Consider the following 15027-nt stretch of genomic DNA (forward strand, 5'->3'; position numbering starts at 1 on the left):
AGATTTTTACAAAATGCAAATGTAGTTAGAAAGGATACTGTTTCTTCTCTTCTTTTCGTTCCACTTTCTTCTCTTTGCTGCTCTTTTTCTCCTCCTTATCTTTGTCCTTGGACTCCTGAGAAGGAAAAAGAATCTCTTTCAGACAAGATAGAAAGTGTGAGGGGTACATTGTATTCTGACCATGTTTTAAAGATTTTTCTAACGGATGATCATTCATTGAGTGATTTACCACCATCTTTTCCTACTTGGAATACCAGTTGAGGAGGGTTCATTCTAGTAATTTCTACTCAAAAAGGTGAGATGGCATTACCCAGTAAATGTTGGTACCGTCTCCCTTTGATGTATTAATAAAAATTAAACATGTTTGCATAGTGCAAGAAGAGTTTGCTGTGAGAAGACAGATGTTAGGTACAGTATTGACAGCTTCATTCTGTATCTGGGAAACTTCCCTAGCTCTTTTTGACAAGCATAACCAACAGTAGACCATGGCATAACGTCCCATTCTAATACCCCCCTCACATTAGGCTCAAATCGATCGGACGACGAGTCTACGAGCTCTAAATTACGAGGAGGCATGACCCTGACGGGAAGGGGGGAACTCTGCCATTTCTTCGTCGGCAGCAGGGTCATGCCTCCTCGTAATTTAGAGCTTGCAGACTCGTCGTCCGATTAATTTTTGCCTAATATGAGGGGGGCATGAGGTCAACAACACTTTCCATCAGCCAGCATGTCGGGTGAGCAACACAGCCAGAGTCAAACTCACTGCTTCTGCGCTGCAGTTCCAAAGTCAGGGCCACTAACCACTTGACTACACGTGTTACAAAAGATTCCCACCTTTTTGCCCTTCTCTCCTGACTCCTTGGCCAGCTTGCTGCTGAGTTTGGGTGTGGTCTGCGGGGTGCGAGGCTTCTCCCTCTCCTGACTGCTTCTTCTGGAGTCACTGCCAGACTTTCCTGCAACAGACACAACACAAAATTTAACCATTGTTAAATTTAACCCAAGAGAAGAAATCATGAAGCTATTACACTGGCATTGTACTTAACATGACTTTCGGGCAAATTTGCTGATCGTCAGGTCACTGAGTATCTTCAGTAAGTTAACTTCAAGCATGTCTTTTGCCTGGAAATCTACAATAGGCCGCACCAATTTTATTTGTTGTTTCTCGCTTTTTTTTTCAGAAAAAAATTGTGTTGGTCGGTCGAAAACAAAATTTTCAAAAACTTTTTAAAAAGTCGGGGGTAGGAGAGATTGGACAGAAAAACCTAAACTTCCAACATTTAGGGGTCCCTGCGAGCAAAGTTGGAAGTTTGCAAAAATATGATAAAGTACCGTCCAAAAAAGGCAAGTACAGCTACTGGAATTTGAGGCCCATAGTTAATTTGAGAAAGGAGAGGCAGTGAAATTTTGTCAACACGAGGTGTGGCCATCAATTTGAATTTCTTTTTTCAAATCGGAAAAAATAGGGTCAGGAAATCCAAGAAACAGCAAATAAAATTGGTGTGGCCTTACATTGGTGATGGCCCAATAACATGTGAAAATCAGTCAATCCCTAAAAACCAAGCAATGATCAGGAGCCATATTTCTGCTGAAAACGTACATATCCTTGAGTGCTCGTAATTTGACAGCCTACTTTCCTGCTGTGAGATGATGAATTCAGGAGTACTGTTAGCAGTACACTCTTACCTTTGTCTTCATCTTTTCTTCTCTTGGACTCCTGGAACTCTGTCATTGATGGAGGCTCCTAGACAGAAAGAAAGGCAAAACTTAAAATCAGATACAGAATATAAATTCTTATGGTGTAAATTCATTACGTTTTGGGGAGGATTATGATTTTACAGTAGGCATGGTAGAAGAAATGTTTTTGCTGGGTTTCAAGTTTTTGCTGGGTTTAGGGTTGAAACATTTCTGTCAAACTGTAGTAATACATGTACAATGGAAACAAATTTGCGAAAACTAAGCAAGTTGTTAAGGGGTTAATATTTGGGTAGCTACTGTACCTCGCTTTTTCTTTTTCTGTGTTCTTTGGATTCTCTGCGCTTCTCCCCATCCCTTTCCTTGGACCGATCTCGTTCCATCTTCTCCTTTTCTTTGCTGGCACGTTTCTTTTCCTTCTCCGTCATGGGCTGCGCTGGACTGGAGTACCGAGGGCTCTGTTCAAGAAAAGATATATGCCAGTCTTACTTAGACTTAGAACCTCAAGTGTCTAAGAACACATTGGGCAGCAAGCCTTCTTCACTCAGTAGAATTTGGGGCCTGGGATTCTGCTCCCTTCAGGCTAAGCTTCAGTTGGTTAAGGTCCCTTTGAAGCGTAAGTCTACAAGTTAGTTTTGGTCTTCCCTGCTTCATTTTTCCTTTGTTGGGTTGCCAGTGTAGTGCTGTTAATACTACATGATTTGTACATTTTGTACATGTTTGCCGGTACATTAAGTAAAACAATTGATAGCAAGTCTTAAATCTTAAATCCTTCTCAAGTTGAAATGACCCATAGCCTATGTCATGTGACCCGAACAAAAGTGTTAAGACAGCAAAAGGTCAAAGGTGCCCAGCAGTCGGTATCGGCCCCCGTCTCGGTTGAATAAGACTAGCGTTTATATAAAAATGTTCACAGGATCGTACAATTACATCAATGAATCTGTTACTGTTGTTTAAGATGCGGTAATACAGTTGCCAAAGAGAAGACTAAATGCACTGCACTGGCCATGGTACTGAATTCTACTGAGCAAGTCTGTATTTTAAAGGCAACCTGAAATGCCAAGCAAGCCTTTCGCCATGGTGTCAGTCACACAAAGACGAAACTGTTTATCACAATAGTAATTCAAGTATTTCAGACATTTCCATTTTGAATTACATCATTCAACAGTTTAACATTGAAAACTAGCCGGTTGAAAACTAGCTAGTACAGCTGCCAAAGACTTTCTCACCTTATGGGATGCCTCCTTATGCTCTGCCCTATGAGCATCCTGCAATGGGGTTGGGAGACACATGACATCACAGGTCAGCTGACCTAAGTCCACCAATCAGTGTGCTGGGTGGTCTTGAAAGCTGCCACTCAAGCAGAAGTTAGTAAAAGGCTTCAGGAATGTTCCTATCAGAACAATGACATTTACTCGTTGGCCTTTTTCATTTTCAGAACGAGAACTCAAGTTTCCAAGCCTCTGAAACTTATTAAGATTTCGGAATTCCTACTTCTTTCCTTTTCTTCTAAGCAAGCAGTATAAATATTCCATTTCTGCAAAAAGAAATTTGCTGTGACAATAAATAAATCAAATGAAAAATGACAGTAAATTTACAATGCTTTGTGACTAGTCAGTAAGAATGTTTCTATAAAACGTTTATGAAAGAAAAGGCAAATACCAACCTGAGCTTCGTAACATTGGAGTGCACAAGGTTTTGCTTTGTGCTATTTGCTATTTTTGTCAGACACATCTCCACAAAAGAAAGCCACAAAAAGGTCTCTTTTTTTCATTTTTACTAAAATGACCTCAACCCTAAGACACAAGAACACTTTTTTTAACGAGAAAATAAATACTATGTCACAAAAATAACTTTTCTGCGCTGGAACGTGAACTAAATTGTATATACAGTACAACTGAACTCAAAATGAACTTGAATTCTTGGTCCACGATTTTTGTGAATTGTCAAAGGAATTTTGGTTTGCTATCATTTCAGTCCATTTTTGGTCCTTTGCTGTTATGTACATTGTACATGTACTGGTGTGTTTCAACAGAAAATCCTACAGAAAGTTCTTTTGCAAAGCTACATTCACTTCCAAAACTCAGTTTCTGGTCTCCCTTTTTTGGCAATTTCACTTTTGACAACTGTCTTTGATCATTTTGTTACAATCTCTCTAGCCACGACTCCTCTTGCACTGTTTTTTCCACTTGAGTTTCTGGGAAATGTTTGCAATAATCCATGGCAACAGTTCTTTGTTCTGGCACAGATGTTGAAGACTTGTATCCTCCATTACAGTAACATGAACACTTAATTTTAGAAAAATAAAACATAGTCTTTGAGCAGGACTAGTCAGGGCTTTTTCGAACCCATCCAAAAATAGCTTTCTCAATATAGAAAATATGTTAAGACTGTCCTTTATGAAACATTTCATGCCGTGATTTCATTTTGCAAAATACTGCAAGAACGAATAATCTCTTTCTGACTTGATATCCTTTGGCATAGATTTATCCTTTGGAATGTCTTTTGATGCAGTTTTTTCTGTAGTGAACCTGGTTGTAACACAAGTATCTGCAATCCAGACAGGAAACTTGCTCCTCTTCTTCAGCAATCCAAGGAAACTTGCAGTGGCATCCTTCATATCGGTGGTCGAGACAGGTCACATCTTGAAGACGACGTGGCATGGTGGTGACTTGAAGAACCGCAAGTTGTCTTGAGAAGAAGCTTTCGGTAGCATCTTTAATACTGATGGTGGAGATCGATCACATCTTGAAGATAACATGGCGTTGTCATGGTTACTTGAAGAACATCAAGTTGTCTTGGCATCTTGTAACACACAGAAGAAGCTTTCTTTGGCATCTTTAATACTGCTGGTGGAGATAGATCACATCTTGAAGATGACTTGGTGTACGTTTACTTGAAGAACCTCAGGTTGTCTTGGCATCTTGTAACACAAAGAAGAGGCTTTCGGTGACATCTTTCATTCTTCTGGTGGCGACAGGTTATTACAATCTTGAAGATGACTTTCAAGGGCGTGGTGGTTACGTCAATAACATCAAGCTCCTTTTAAGACAAAGATGAAGAAGCTTTCTGTGAACTCTTTGACGAACATCCTGGTGTTTTCCTTCTGGTGGAGATCTTGCTGAAGACTTGAGACTCAGTGATGAAGAGTCGTGAAACAAAACCACAGCGCTGTTGGATGTTGGCGTGGGAAACAAATTGATTGAATAGATCCTTCAATGGGAACTTGACGTTGACACAAGGCATCTTCTCTTCATAGTCGATGATGACACACTCTCTTATTTAGTGCTTTCAATTTTGGACGAAATGGATGGTGCTGATTTACCACAACATTGTTTATCTCGTTTTCTTGCCGGGGACTTGGATGCTGACACATGATGGTAGAGGATGACTCTCTGTACACGTAGATGTTTACAGCAAATTTCCTAGACGATAGACGGTGATGTCTCACCTGAACGTTATTTATCTTAGGAAAACTAACTGAACGTAGATTGATGCTTCTTCTCTTCATTGCTGAGGGCAACATCCTCCCTGTAGGTGTTTTTTAGACATCCCAGTAAATTTCTTAGACTTCCCTGCAACAATGACAACATGAAGGTGAACGTTGCATGACTACAGCTTTAGTTGACGGCTGAGGAGAACTTGATGTTGTATAAAGATGTAGCTGCGATGTCTTCTCTCCATTTAGGGGATTTGTACTTCTTCTTGTCTTCTGCAATCCAAGCTGGTATGTAATCTTACTACAATCTCCTTTCTTTGCCAAATCTTGCTACATCTTTCTCACTGGTGGTATGAAACATTTTGTCTTGGAGACAATTTCAAGCATGATGACTTAACAATTAACAAAACTGTTGGCACTTTCTGGATGAAAAGAAATTCTATTTTCTTTCTCCAGGGCCGACCTCCAATGGAGATTTGTTACCAATGCAGCATACATTGTTCATATTCATAATGGTCCCATAAAAACTGTGGAGAAAATGGAAATCATCAGAACTTATACTTTCTCCACTTTATAGTTGTGTGTGCACAGCAGGTATTTGCTGAGGGGATCTCCATTATTTCCTGAGGATAACATTGCAGCTGATAAAAACAGAAACTTTCTCATGTAGATTCCTTCTTCTTGGTGGTCTCAATATATTTTTTATATACGGTAACTTTTCTGGCATATTGCATCATCTTCTTGGCCTGTACATGGGCTTTTTCTTAAGAGGAAAATGTGAATGATTTGCTATCAGACGTAACTTTGCTCGAGATTTTAACTGAAATCATAACTGGAATGCTTTTGATTGTAACAACTACAGGTGACTTAACTTGACTTCATTTCACCCTTGAACAAGATCATTTTCAACAACTTATTGTGTTGATTACACATTGCTGTTTTAAGACATTCGACTGTCCGTTTCTGCACACACACATAAAATCTTGCAGCACTGATTGGGTGGAATATACATCGTGATATGCTTCTTGCGGCTTGGTGTCACAATGTTGCGTAGGTTGATAGCACCATAGTTGAAGTTTTTTCCTGAAGTGCATTTCATTGGTCTGCTCCAAACGAACTTTCACAATCCTGTGCATTCTGTCGTGGCAGTATCCATAAGGTAGGTGTGTTGATGTGAAGATTACAAAAGGCTATCATACTTGGCAGTGATCACACTGGTTGTTTGTTGTCGACGAATCTACACGTTAAAACTTCGCTTTCAACAAAACTGGTTTTGTTACATAAGGCCTCCGGTGTGGTAAGGAAATAATTGTGTAAGATGTTGGTATAATGTTCATTGTGAAAATTCCTTGCAACAAATTCATAGCTCCTTTCAACTGTCCTTTCTTTCTTTATTACACACTTCTGAGGTTAAATCTTATTGCAGCAGTCTTTCTGAGTGGGGAGCTTTGTTTTACGTTAATCGGGTCGTCTCCTCTTGGCCGTTTGCTCCTTCGTTGCTTCGCTCCCGCATGCTCTCGCGAGACCAGTGACTGAGCCTTGGTAGGGATGTAGCTTTGCTCTGCCTGCCATACTTACGCCAACCCACCTTGCTTCAGTGAAAAGGGGAATGGAGAGTGAATGGGGAAAGACTTGGGCTGTGTGTGGTCTTCATCACAGCAGGCACACACTGCATTTCAGCCCAGCCAGTCGAATACTTTACCAACCACCTAGAGAGAGCACCCGCGCAGCCAACCCGCACAAGCCACTTTCCAAACAGGCTTCTGTAGGGCTACCAGGGACCCCGACGTCTTCTCTACCCCGCACCCGTGAGGACAGACAGCAACTCCCATGAGCACTCGGGCTTCATCCTCCAACACACATGACTCCAAGAGGGAGAACACGAACTCTAACTTCCTTCCTAAACTCCGAATTGATTTGGCCTAACTTATTAGTAGCGTCGCCGATTTGGACACTCCGTATTGCACAGCTCGGGAAGCTTGAAACTGCTCCAGCGACCCGCGGTGGGGCGGTTTCAGGCCAGATCCGCTTTCCTCCTCCGAGAGAAGAAGTGGTCGCCATCCCTTCTCCTTCCTTCCCCGCTACTCTATACTAACCTTAGCTGCCACTGCAGATGTCGCTGACGAGGCTGATGACATATGATCCTCCTTCCTACTACGCTTGTGCTCTGAAACAGAAGTGGAGAAGACTATAAGTATTACAGCATCATTTTCCAAGCTTTCGCTTGACCCTATAAATACTACAATCTAAAATGTCTACCAATGTAAGAGTTGTTCTCAACCAGATAATACCACATACAGTAAAACCTGCACTGGTGACTACATCATATCTCTACATAAAAACCACCTGGCCATTAATATACAGTCAAAACTTTACTAGTAGCTACATGTACTAGTGACTACCTCTAAGGCTCTACAAAAGAACCTCATTTTTTTTACATTTGCCAAAAAGCAGTTACTCAAGCAACTGGATGATTTTGGAAACGGTCATCCAGCCATCCTGTGTCTTTCATCAGTTTTTTTTTTTTTTGCCATTAACCAAAGCATTGAAGAATCTAAATTCCTTGAGTAGCCCCATAGGCTGAGGTTTGATTACAGAAAGGGAATCTTATGACTTTGAAAATGTTGTTAATTATGTTACATATGAAACGAGAAAGGAGTAACACAGTGTGAGAAGGACACCTACCCCTCTCAGAGTCAGAATTTCTTGGCGATGCTTCCGTCGATCTCTTCCCCGGCTTGCCGTTCCCACTCCCGTTGGACGTGACGCTCGGTGACCTGTGGCTCTTCTCCCTCTCCTTGCTGTGGCTGCGATGTTCATGGCCTTTGTCCTCCTTGTGACCCTTGTCCTCCTTGTGACCTTTGCCCTCTTTGTGACCCTTGTCCTCCTTGTGACCTTTGTCCTCCTTGTGATGACCCTTGCCCTCCTTGTGTGACTTTTCACCATTGTGGGACTTCTCTTTCTTTTCCTTGTCTTTGGTCTTTTCAGAAGATTGTCTGCAAACACACAGAAAAATCTTTTTAGACAGGCTTGTCAAGACTGTATCTGAGCTTTTTGTCTCCACCAGTTGCTGCATAAAGGAACTTTGCAAAAATTGCTTTCACATGGACAATAGGTCTACTAATAGACAACGTTTACTAGTAGGTAACGTTTACTAAATGATGATGATCCGACATATTCTGAAAGTCTACCTGAATAGGTAACATCTACTAATATGCAATGAAACAGCTACTGGGAGTCAAAATCAACAAAACTTCATTTCACCCAAACTTCTGAAGTTTGAGCTGCTGTACTATTGGTACATGTACTCACTTTGAGTCAGACTTCTTGCTTGATGACATGGCTACATCACCATTCATGGCACTCTTGCTAGTAGATGAGGATTTGCTGGAGCTTCCTGAAGATGGCTTATCGTTGGACATTCCATCTGTGGAGCTATCCTTGGACTTCTCCTCTTTGCCTGCGAGGGAAAAAAATCATTTTAATACTTGTTTTCATATCCATGCAGTTCTGTGAGTAGTTTCAACTGATTGGTACGCAACAGGATAATAAAGTTCTTTGTAAACAATTGAGTTACCCAGTAATGTTTTTTAAACTTTAGCTGACGTTTATGTGACCATCTGTCATCTTCATCAGGAAAATTGTTTATTGTTAAGCTGTCACATGTAACTGCAACAGGTACTCTTCCGAGAGAAACAAAATTACACAGAAAACATGGGACACTGGGCATAACATTCACACAGCATATAACAACATCCTACAATTACAAGTACTAACTGATTATCATCATACAAAATATCATAAAATGCATGTGCCTTATCAAGTTCCTAATGTGCCAAATTTTGAGCTTTGCATGTGTTTCACTAGCTGCTGTATAAACACCCTGGATGTAGTCTTGGAAAATACTAACTGGTTCTACAATGTACTTTGCACTTCACGAAGGTGTCGCTGCTGCAGTGACTGTGTAAAGAATGAGGTCTAAAATGCCCTGAGGAAAGTGATGGATGTTCACTAAAATGTTGGCTATGTTGAAACTAACCACATCATGATCTACATGTAATCATGTCTAACCCTAACCTGATGCGGAACAGGAGGTGATAAACCGGGTAGTGATTTGTGTGCTTGTGTGATAGTGGCTAAATTCTCACCTTGCTTCCCCTTGGACGACTCAGCACCAGATTTCCCTGAGTCTTTGGACCCTTCCGACTTCCCAGACGAGCCAGAGGAACCCATGATTCCGCCCGAGTTTGCAGAAATGGAGACGGGCCCATTCTTGGAAGACACCTTGAGGGCCTCCTTGAGGTGGAACTCGTGCTCGGGCACCAGCTGGCCCTTCTTCCCCTTCAGCAGACCTGTGTAACTGGGGAGAGGAGAAAAAGGGAGTTTCCACACACTCATCCTATTACACTCTAACTTACAGTGTTATCTGTACTAGTGACCACCTATACATCAGGACCACTTGGGTATCATGGCCCATTTTGGGTATCATGTTGGTCCCATTTTGGTGGATTATTTGTCTCATAAACCAAATCATTTGGAATCCTGTCTATAGTGAATACCTATCTTATGTGACCATTTCTTTATTCCCTAAGGTGGTAGATGGACACAAGTTTGACTGTATAGAAATATATCATTTTTGTACAAAAACTAGATGTCATGGAATCATACATGAGCAGTACAGTCCAAGTACCAAGTATCGAAAAAACATGTTTCTACTTTGATAGCTTGTACAATCTGGTGAAACACACAAGTTTTTATTTGACTGGCTTGAATGGTCTGTGAATAATCTCTTCAGGTCCGAAAATCACTGGGTACTGACAACTTGAAGGTTCTTTATTTACAAACAGGATCTATATACATGTAGCCGTTGATTGTATGTAGATGCTGGTTGTAACTAAATGACCTTACAATCCAGTAGCTTCAGGTGTTCAGTCACAGATTTTTACATACAAAGTTCAACAGTTTTTTTACAAGCAATGTTCAACAGTTACTTAAGACACAAAGGTTCAGTCACAGATTTTTACATACAAAGTTCAACAGTTTTTTTACATGCAAAGTTTAACAGACACAAAGCAAAGAGGAGGTAAAGACAGTCTGTAGGTCGGGAAGGGTACCCCATGGCCAGCGCGTAGATGTCTGGTCTCTTCTCCTTCTCTTCCTGTCGGATTTTGTCCACGCGGCGCTCCAGAGCCAGCGCCAGGTTCTGCACCATGGGGTAATACTGGAGGATCTGGGGAAAAAGGAAACATTTCATACATGTACCAAAATTTAGGAAAAGAGGGAAACATAATGAAATCCCACTGGTTCAATCTGTACTTTTCACAGTATTCATGTGATTAACCAGTTGGGTCACTTTTATTCTTGATCTGGATATATACAATACCCCTTTGTTGCTTGTTCCTCAGAAGTTTAGTGACCCTCTTTCTGAACTTGGCCACGTCTGGTATTGTGTTAGTTGTATATGAATGAATTTTATTGCTCAACGATTGCACAAGGTACAATGTATAGCAACCAACAATGACTAATAGCTATACAGACAATAGTAATACATACAGGGCTACATACAGAACAACAAAATTTTATCGATAATAGTACAGTTATGTATGAGTGATCTGGTCTAACATTTGGAATACAGTATAAAGAAACTGACCTACGTAGATAGATATATGAGATGAACATGTTAGCAGTGTATGGAAGATATCGTTCTGTGTACCAGTAAGAGAGTAGTGTTTTTTGGTTCTAATGTTCTTAAACAATGTTTCTCTCTCTTTATTGTAAGTAGGACATTGTATATGACTGTCACAGCAGACTCCAATCCAGAACTGTTCTTAGGAAATATGAGTGTAAGCAGCAATCTCTTTGTGTTTGTACAAGGTAAAATGATTGTAGCGCGATTGGCGTGGGCTGGGCTGGAAGTAAGTATTGACCGGAGGCACTGACCAGAATGAAAGAAAGCGATTGGTTGTGACTCACTTACCTTGGTGAGGACAATGAGTGTGTTCCTGATCTGTACATAGTCCTGGGACTCCAGGCAGATCACCAGGGCCTGTAGGGGGACAGAGTCAGTTTTCGTTTGTTTCAAGTCTTCCTCTGACAATGACAATAACGCAGGTGAAACAGGACACTTAATTTACCATTTTGGCCATGAGGCAACGTCAGTGAAAATAGCTAATTAGGCAGCTACAATTCCATTAACAGGCGGTGTGTCTAACTCCTGTGATAATGAGTACAATTACAATGGTAATGCCAGATTTTTTTTTCAAATGCCTCGTTAAAGAGAGGCGCAAATGGCAGCTTTTTCAAAAGCACTTGTTTATTGTTGAACACGAAAAGGCACAAGACACAGTGGTGATGAACTGGGCTCCCTAATGGAGCTACTGTTTGAAAGTTTAAAGAATGAATATAATAAATAAAGAACACTTCACCCTTGTGAGTTTGAACTGCCACTTGTGACAGACGTGTCTGAAGTTCTCATAGTCCAGTTGGTCAGCCTTGCTGCTGCTGCCTGCTCCTGATGCTCTCAGTACTGTCACAAACCCAGGGTAACCCCAACACTCCTAAACACAAATAAACAAACAAACAACAAACAAACATTGGTTATAGTACTGTCACAAACCCAGGGTAACCCCAACACTCCTGAACAAAATAAAATTAGTTCTTTAATTAAGTCCTTACCATACAAGATGTTGCATAAGATGGTATTCTAGTCTGCCTCAAAACTTTGTGTTATCACTCAATAGTGAGGAAATAGTCAACTGTTCAACTTCCAAACTGTTTCCCAAATGCTGAGTTGCAGGCAATATGTCTTCTTCAACTTCAATATGCTGAAGGCTCTGACACAGATTTGGGTCAAGGGTATTTTTGTTGAAGACGGGATGGTTGCTTTTCTTTCTTTTTTGTTTTGATGTGGTTCATTGTATTTGTGTAAGAGAGGGAGAGAGAGAGCCCAGCTCCTCAAGGGCATGTACCAATTCTACCTTTGCCAAAAGGGTATACTTTGGGTGTGTTTGTCATTTTGTGTGTGTGTTTGTGTTTGTGTTTGTCTGTAAAAACCATAACTCGAGAAGCCTTTAATGGATCATGATGATGTTTGATAAATGGGTAGGGGTCAGGAAAGTATGATTTGGCTAGTGGTCAGACTCACAACCTACCAAATGCAAGGCAAACACTCTTCTCACACCTTACTTTTAAATTACAGATAACAAGCACATAAATCCGGCTTTATGTCAAAGATAACAGACCTTCTCGTAGATGGCTTTGTCGCTGTGCCACCTCATGACCGTTTCCAGCATGGCGGACAGGAAGCGACCATAACACCGCGCCTCGCTCTCCGTACAGCTGGCCACCATGTAGGAGATGTCCGAGAACACCTGGGTAGAGGTAGGGTAGAGGAGAATCAGCAATCATATCTTCAACTTTAACCTAATTGATATCAGCCCTACAGCGTCAACTGTGGCTAAACAGTACAAGAATGACAGTCTCTGCCACATTGGACACATCTGTAAGCTGACTCAGGTCTGTTGCAGAGTTCTTTTCGCAGGATCCGCTTTTCTTCTGCCATGCCCATCAGTCTGGTTTCTCCTGATTTTAGCTGCCTGGACAGTGTGCATCTCCAGCTGGATCTGTCATCTGCAAGGTCCTCCCAGTGTTCTGTGTCAATATCCAGAGCCCTCAAGTCTCTCTTGCAAACATCTTTGAATCCCAGCTGTGGCCGTCCAGTGTTTCTCTTTCCTCAGAAACTATTAGATCTTCAGATTGTATTCAGATTTTTATCTGGAATTAGATTGTCTGTGGGACCTTTACCTTTGACTTACCTGTTGCCCAAACATTGTAGTCAGGGCTCGAAATACGACCTGCATATGCAGGTTAGTTAGTGCAGGTAAAACTGGAGCTGTGCAGGGATTTCTTATGTCTACCTGCACCTAACCTGCACTGGTCCATGTACTGGGTTTTATACATAAATGTCATATGATGTAAGTGTATATGGATTGTTATCAGCTACATTGACTGTTACCACCTATCAAGTATGAAAAAAATACAGCAATGGCTTATGAACAAATTTAGTATGATCCATACTTCCTAAATTCATAGTGGTGGAGGTAAAATTTGTCAGGTGCAGGTGATTTTCAAAGTTACCTGCACCAGTGCAGCTATGCAGAAAAAAGGCATTTTGAGCCCTGGTAGTCAATACAAATTTGGTCCCAAAGGCTATCTTTGCACACCTCTGGAGCAAAGAATCTGTCAGTTTTGTAACCTGAACAAGGTCGAAGATTAAGTCCACTTTTTATTAGATTGTAGTTTATATAGTAATGATAGAAGTATTCTTTTTAGCTATATTATAGGAATGTTCCCCCGCTTTGAATCTTTGTCTAGTGTTGAAAAATTCATTTTTCTTATGAGGTTTGATCGAACGACATTATACAAACACATCTCAAGCTACATATTCAACATTACTAAGAAACGAGAAGAAGCCGAACAAATGTATTAGACTAGTTTTAGAATCCATGTTTTAGAAACCATGTGTACTGCATTACTACCTTTTGTATCTATATGCCTGTACTCTGCCCGATAGGGCATGAATGTGCAATAAAGGCTATTATCATTATCATTATCATCAGAAGATTAAGAAGTTCTGGACTTACCCTGTCATACAGCAGCAGTGAGGAGAAGTTCTCAGTCTTCATGTTGTGGATCATGTGCACAAACTTGGCACAGTACACCGCATCGTTAGCTGTGTACAGGCAGCGCGGGAAGATACACAGCTGCAGCAGCTGGGTGATCGTTTCATTCTTTGTGGATCCTATAGAAGAAAAAACACACAAACATTTTAAACATTGCAGATACTAAAGTTTATGTTATACCTGGGCCATGATAAGGTCTGATACAGGTGTTCCATACTGGGAGATAACTTGGGTTATCACACAGGGTTCTAATGTCATCACAGTCACACACCACGAGCTTCAATAGAATAATTCAAATGCATGTTGAATTTCGAAAACTCAAATACCAGACTTTGGAATTCCTGTTATTATCAATTTTTGTTCAAGGACACGAAATTTTCTCAACTTCTGGCACATTTGGCTTTGAAACCTGTGTTTTCTCAAGTGAGTATGGCATAAATAAAATACAACATCGTGTATTCCGTATACCCTCAGTCCTAGCCCTTCCTATCCTCCCCCTGGCTGGCTGCTACCTTGGGTGATAGGGAAAACACTGCGTCGTACAGGGTTGGACAAGTCCACTAGCCATATTGTCCAGGCAAGACTTTTCCATTGAGTGAGATTCTTACATTTTGTATATACTTGTTACCTTTCACAGTCATGGCATTAAGCAATGGTCAACATACAAAAACAGAACCAATGAGAATTCCTTTGCTGGAAGTGAAAATGCATATAAAAGTGACATTTGAATTTTGGGCAGTGAAAAATTGGTTCAGGCAAGTAAATTTTCATGTGCTTGCCTGATAGGACAAGTGTATTTTAGAAAACTTGTCCAATCCTGTCGAATTTTATGTGTGTTTTCTTTAAATTGAACGGGTGGAAAAAGGACATGTCCTGTTCCCCCGTCCTGTCACATTACTTGTATTACTAAGTTTTAACAAAGCTTTAATAAAAGAAACGTACTAGACATGAACCATGAGTCCTTCTCGTGTTTGAGCCTGGAGAGCACCCTGCTGCAGTGGTCCTGTTGTTTCTTCTCCTCTTCTCGTAACTTCTCCATCAGTGCCACACAACGCTCCTTCTCTTTCTTCTTCTTACTCTGGGCCTGGAGAACACAGGAAGGGATGGTCAGATTTAACATTTTTGCTAGTGGGATCAGGGCTCTGTATACCACCTGTATATGCAGGTTTGTGCAGGTAAAATTAGACCTGTGCAGGTATTTCTGGTGTCTATCCG

The 15027-nt window shown here is 41.0% G+C and overlaps 1 protein-coding gene across 1 annotated transcript in view; it reads right to left on the reverse strand.

Moving 5' to 3' along the window:
- The window catches only part of LOC118418866 (THO complex subunit 2-like), a 38418-nt gene that overhangs the window by 1332 nt on the left and 22059 nt on the right, over positions 1 to 15027 (reverse strand). The window contains exons 21-35 of the mRNA XM_035824962.1: positions 14755 to 14896; positions 13774 to 13931; positions 12373 to 12501; positions 11557 to 11688; positions 11109 to 11177; positions 10246 to 10361; positions 9280 to 9491; positions 8444 to 8591; positions 7817 to 8127; positions 7228 to 7298; positions 2922 to 2960; positions 1998 to 2150; positions 1684 to 1741; positions 835 to 953; positions 39 to 115 (exon numbers count right to left, since the gene is read on the reverse strand). Coding sequence (XP_035680855.1) covers positions 39 to 115; positions 835 to 953; positions 1684 to 1741; positions 1998 to 2150; positions 2922 to 2960; positions 7228 to 7298; positions 7817 to 8127; positions 8444 to 8591; positions 9280 to 9491; positions 10246 to 10361; positions 11109 to 11177; positions 11557 to 11688; positions 12373 to 12501; positions 13774 to 13931; positions 14755 to 14896 — 1934 coding nt within the window. The remainder of the gene's footprint in view (positions 1 to 38; positions 116 to 834; positions 954 to 1683; positions 1742 to 1997; positions 2151 to 2921; positions 2961 to 7227; positions 7299 to 7816; positions 8128 to 8443; positions 8592 to 9279; positions 9492 to 10245; positions 10362 to 11108; positions 11178 to 11556; positions 11689 to 12372; positions 12502 to 13773; positions 13932 to 14754; positions 14897 to 15027) is intronic.

The sequence above is a fragment of the Branchiostoma floridae genome, chromosome 7 (genome assembly GCF_000003815.2).
Source record: "Branchiostoma floridae strain S238N-H82 chromosome 7, Bfl_VNyyK, whole genome shotgun sequence".
NCBI classification, from domain to species: domain Eukaryota; kingdom Metazoa; phylum Chordata; class Leptocardii; order Amphioxiformes; family Branchiostomatidae; genus Branchiostoma; species Branchiostoma floridae.